The 5553-nt window shown below is 39.7% G+C and overlaps 1 protein-coding gene across 1 annotated transcript; it reads right to left on the minus strand.

Annotated features, from left to right (window-relative positions):
* Positions 1-305: 305 nt before the first annotated feature.
* LOC306640350 (olfactory receptor 8C8-like) lies at positions 306-1238 on the minus strand (the record flags this gene model as incomplete). Its single annotated transcript, XM_079104553.1, has 1 exon — positions 306-1238. One exon carries the CDS (start codon positions 1236-1238, stop codon positions 306-308), a length of 933 nt encoding a protein of 310 aa, XP_078960679.1.
* Positions 1239-5553: the final 4315 nt, after the last annotated feature.

Consider the following 5553-nt stretch of genomic DNA (forward strand, 5'->3'; position numbering starts at 1 on the left):
CCTTAGATGAAGAATACATACAAAATAGTATTGATAGAAAACACATGAGTCCAGTGTCTCCATCTGGTATGGGGGCAAAAAAACAGGATGGATTCACTTTGGATCTAAACATGAGATTAAAGTCTAAGTATAAGCCCAGAGTTACATTGCATGATGAGAAAAGATATTACATTAGAAATCTATCCAAGACTATAGAAAGAAAGATGAAGGGCAGGAAAGAGTATAAGAAAAGTGAGTAGAAAGAACAAGAAATAGTGATAAATCCTGAAATGGGTACAGGAACCAAGGCATTCCAGTGGTTCTGTTCAGCTTGTTATCCTCTTCAAGGTTCTCTTGAGAGCAAGTTTGACATCCTTGTTCCTGAGACTATAAATAAGGGGGTTCAGCATGGGAACCCCAAAAGTGCAAAACACTGAAACAAATTTCCCTTCATCCACAGACCCAGGAGATGATGGTTTAATATGAGTGAGAAGCCCAAATCCATAGAAGAGGCCAACAGTTACTATGTGAGATCCACAGGTGCTCATGGCTTTGGACCAGCCCTTAGCTGATGACATATGAACAACATTATAAAGAATCAAAACATAGGAGATTAAGATCATGAGGCTAGATACAATGACAACTGTCCCCACAACAACAGAACTCACAAGCTCATTGACATAGGTGCTGCTGCAGGACAGTTGCAGGAGGGGAAGGATGTCACACATGTAGTGGTTGATGATGTTGGAATCACAAAAGCTGAGCCTCATCATGCACCCTGTGTGGACCATGGCACCAGCAAACCCCAACAAGTAAGAGCCCAACATCAGCAGAGAACAGACCCTAGGGGACATGATGACCCTGTACAGCAGAGGTTGACAGATGGCCACATAGCGATCATAAGCCATGACTGTTAGCAAATAGCACTCTGAGTTGACAAAAAAGCAGAAGAAAAATAGCTGAGTCATGCATCCCACAAAGGAGATGATGTTCCTCTGGGGAAAAAAGCACATCAACATTCTGGGAGTAAAGACAGATGCATAACAGAAATCAATGAAGGACAGATTGAAGAGGAAAAAGTACATGGGGGAGTGAAGGTGTGAATTCAAGCAAATGAGATGAATTAAGCTTAAGTTTCCCACCACAGTGACTGCATAGTTCACCAGGAACAGGAAAAACAGGGGCACTTGCAACTCAGGTTGATCTGTTAGTCCCATAAGGATAAACTCTGTCACGGAGGAGCCATTTTCCCTACCCATTGGCTTCAGAGATGGAATCTATAGAAGCAGAAATAGAAGATGACATTAACAAGGAAGCCCAAGTCTTCAAACTCAGAGGGTGAGCAGGAACTGCTGGTTTCCAAGCTTGAGGTTGTCCAAAAACACACAGCAAGGCATCCAAAGAGCAAGACTTCCTATGATGATCCTTAAAGGGTTGCCATTTCCTTCCTGCTTCTCCCACAAGTGTGTCTCTAGTCAAGGAGAATAGTTGGCCTCCCAGTATCTCTGAACATCATTTCCTCCCTTCTCTTCAGTCTTCACTAAAGATTAGAACTGAAAAGAATAATAAATAAGTGGTATTCTCCACTTCCATGATTTATGTAACTCTGGACTTAAAAAGAAAGTATCCAGGAAAAGATGATTCAATGTTCACCTAGTTCTCCGGGAGGTCTCACTGCTGCTGCACATCAAGGGCCTTAACCGCAGTGTCCTGTAAGGACAAAGTTTCTCACGATAAGAGAGGCAATAGCAATCAGGTCAGATCTGTCTCTTGCATGCTAGAAGAGAAACTCTCAAGAATGTGCTTGGATTTCTATTTGAAAATATCTTATTGAAGTTCTCTTCACTTGAAAGAAGGAAAACAACAACTTTACCTGAGCCTCCACAATGCACATAAGAATCTATTTCATGCTCCATAGATCTGGGAATATTAATTAGAAACCCAGAAAACACTGTCCTCCTTTATAATTTGCTCTCAAGTTGAATAAGTCCCTTCAGAACTGAAATTAATGAGCCCATGTTTACATCCTGTATAATAGACCTAACGTTGGATCTTTTGAGATTCAATCTTCTCCTCAGTATATAACTTCCCACCAGGAATTCCTATTCCCCAGGGTGGATTACAAAGGAACCCCTGTTGTCAATCTCCTCCTGAAGCATTGAGGAACCATGTAGAGGAAAGTCCAGGCAGAGTCACTTTCCATTCCTAGAATGTTCCTAATAACCCTCTGGATTCATTAAGAAACATTAAATTGTATATTTAACTCTATCAAACAGAACTTGTAGCAAAGAGATTGAAAGAATTTAGAGTAAAGACTCAAGTCAGCATGAGTTTAAGTCCAGCTTGTTCATGCTCCTATTAGACTGTAGACATGTAACATCACTTCACTAAATGTAGTTCACTTACATTTTTGTATTGCAGTACTGGGGATTGAACCCAGAGGCACTCTACCGCTGAGCTAAACCCACCAGCACTTTTTAATTTTTATCTTGAGACAGAGTCCTGCTAAGTTGCTGAGAGTCTCACTAAATTGCTGAGGCTAAATTGCTGTGAATCTCCTGCCTCAGCCTCCCAAGTCATTGGGATTACAGACATGAACCAAGTCCCCACTCCTTTTTAATTTTGATTTTGAGACAGGGTTTCACTAAGTTTCCATTGCAGCCCTCCTCCCTCAGACTTTTGAGGAGCTGAGATTATAGGCATGTTCCACAGCACCCAGTTCCTACATTTATATTTGTTTGAATCTATAAAAGGAATGTTATCAGAAAGAGCAAGGTGTATGTCTCCATGGTAGAGTTCTTGCCTAGAATACAGGAGGACCTCAAGTTGAGCCATGAAACAAAAAAATAAAAATTATCATAAAATTAGAATCACATTGTGTTGTGGGAATTAAACGAGATGATTCATATAAAATATTAAAACTGTGTCTGCTAGATAAAAACAGACCAATAGGTGTTATTACCCCTTTCCTTCCTCCATTTGATTCTTCATATGAATCAGGAATTCTCCACTTTGGCACTACTGAAATTTGGTGAGGTGAGTCTTGCTGTGGGTCTGTCCTGTATAATATAGAATGCATGGCATCCCTTCACCCTCCCTTTAAATACTTTTACTCTCCTCCCTGCCCACCCTACTCAAACTCACACACCAGGTATGACCAAAAATAATTTCTCCAGACAGTGACATATCCCTTGGAAGGTACTGTTGCTAAGAAAAAGTTGTGCCAATGTATGACACATTGGCATGATGTGTACTTTTAACCAAAGAATAATGCAAGGTCTTTTTCTAAACAAATTCTGACTCTCTTTCTGGAACAAATCTCTTTCTGAACTTGTGATGTGCTTCTCCCTCCTATTCTGATTCCCACACAGGGAAGGCCATAAAAATCAAGAATGCCCTTCCTCAAGGTGGGTTATAGAAAAATAGACCCTCTTTCCCTCAAAGTCAGTCCTAAATTGTAGAAATACTACTCTCACCTTCACCCTTACTTTTTGAGTAAGAACTGGACATGAAGAAATTCTCAGATCTTGTATGAGACGAGATCATAAAAGCCACATTCTAGAAGGGGTTCTGTCCATATCAGGAGGAAGGAATATTACACAGAGACTTTAAAAAGAATCAGAAAAGACAGGACTTGAAGGGTTTCCCCTTTTAGATATTACATTAGCTCATACACTTTTGTCCAATTGCATTTCTATAGAACTGTCCATTCTTCATCAGATCGGTTCATAAAAATGAATAGATTTCCCTGGTTTATGAATCTTCATTTCTGAAATTCCGCTTGTCACATAAAAATTTCAATTAAGCAAATCTGTTATTTTCTTTTTTCTCATTAACCTGTCTTTCATCCTAAGAGTGTTGACCATGATCCTTATGATGAGGGTGGAGAAAACGGATCACAACTTCCCATCTCTGCAGGGCCATAATTGTCCCTGTTTGAGAACTACTGGTATTTCTGTACAACCTGACCTCCTGCTATGTCAACCCCACAGAGAGTTCTGTTTAATATCTCTGTATGTGTTTCATGCTCAGTGTGCCCCAAACAAACTGAATTCACATTTTCTTATGATTCTCAGGACTGCCCTTCCTCAGCTCATTTTTTAAGTTCATCAATTCCTTTTCTCTGTCTTTATTCAGTCTTCAAAGACATGAAGGATTCACATCCTTAGAGGTCTGGACTATCATAGACCAGCTCTTATTGTCTCTTTTCCTCACGTTAAGGTTACTCTAAAAGTTTTATTGCCTGGACGCCTATTGCAGATTCTCCTTTGACATTTGTAACTGCTCACCACCAACACTGCATACACACACCCATATTCCTCCTGTTCCCCATTCCCAATAACCAACAATAGGATAATCTTCATAAATTGAGGTACATCGGTATGTCTGTTATTACGAAGACTGTTTAAAAAGAAGTCCATTATATACTTTCATTGTTTTCATTTCCATAACCCCCTTTCTGGTTGGTTTTCATACTCTTCCCTCTATTCCTCTGATTGATTTCCAACTTCCCCACTTTTTGTAAATGTTCCCTTAGTACATTCAGTCATGGGTATTCAATTTCATTTTCCTAAATAAAATTTTCAGGAGCTTCTGATGCTCCTGAAGTAAGGGAAGACTGAAGGCATCAACATTTATGAGGCATCAACATTTTCTTCCTTGTTTCAATATGGTAAACTCTCCCTCACATGCACTTACAGTTACCTGATTAGGAACTCTGCTTCACTTTCTTTAATAAATGAGCTTCTAGTCCTTCACTGAGCATAAGCAAAGACAGACAGCTGGCTGCATGAAGAGGTACAATAGATCTGAATATCTAATCGTTTCATTAAAAACTTTCAAGTATTGCACTTATTTATCCTCATCTTCACTTCTAAAGATACCTAGTGCCACCAAATTCTGAGCATGTGGGAAAGAGTAGAGTGTAAATCAGGAGTTGTTGGTTTTCTGGTTCTACGTGAATGTGAAAAGTCAGGAAGATAACAAAGAAAATAATGCTCATTTATTTACTTCTTAACTTCTAAACCTATGGCTTGTTGTAATTCTCCAGAACATTTTTGTTTTTTGTACTTGTGAGTCAATGGCATTTTTTTAAATTCCCTTTCTTTTCTACCATGTTGGTACTGTCAAGAAGGAGCAAGAAAACTCTTTACATTAGGTCTGCCCTAGCTAAGCAGTGTCCTCTAACTCCATGGTTGGGACAACACCCAGGAGCTTACTGAGCAGGTTCACTGCTGGTTAAACCCACCAGGTCTCCAGCAGCTCTGTTCTACTCAGAGTAGATGATGCATGAGGACAGAAACTCCATATTCTCTCTCCTTATTTCAGAGTTCTACTGATATATTTTTATCCAATAGCCTTTATTCTCTTTTTTCCCCATAAATCTGCAAGGCTCTGTGAATATAAATAGAATGATATCAGCCTGGCCCCAAGTCCCTGAGTCCTACAAGACATACTTGAACCACCATTAGTTACCATTTGCCACTCACAATGCTGAATTCTTGAAGTACATGCCCTTGGTTCGCTTTTACAATCACCCTCTGAACCAGGCATCACACATAGGAAACCCAAAGG

The sequence above is a fragment of the Sciurus vulgaris genome (genome assembly GCF_902686455.1).
Source record: "Sciurus vulgaris genome assembly, chromosome: 11".
NCBI classification, from domain to species: Eukaryota; Metazoa; Chordata; class Mammalia; order Rodentia; family Sciuridae; genus Sciurus; species Sciurus vulgaris.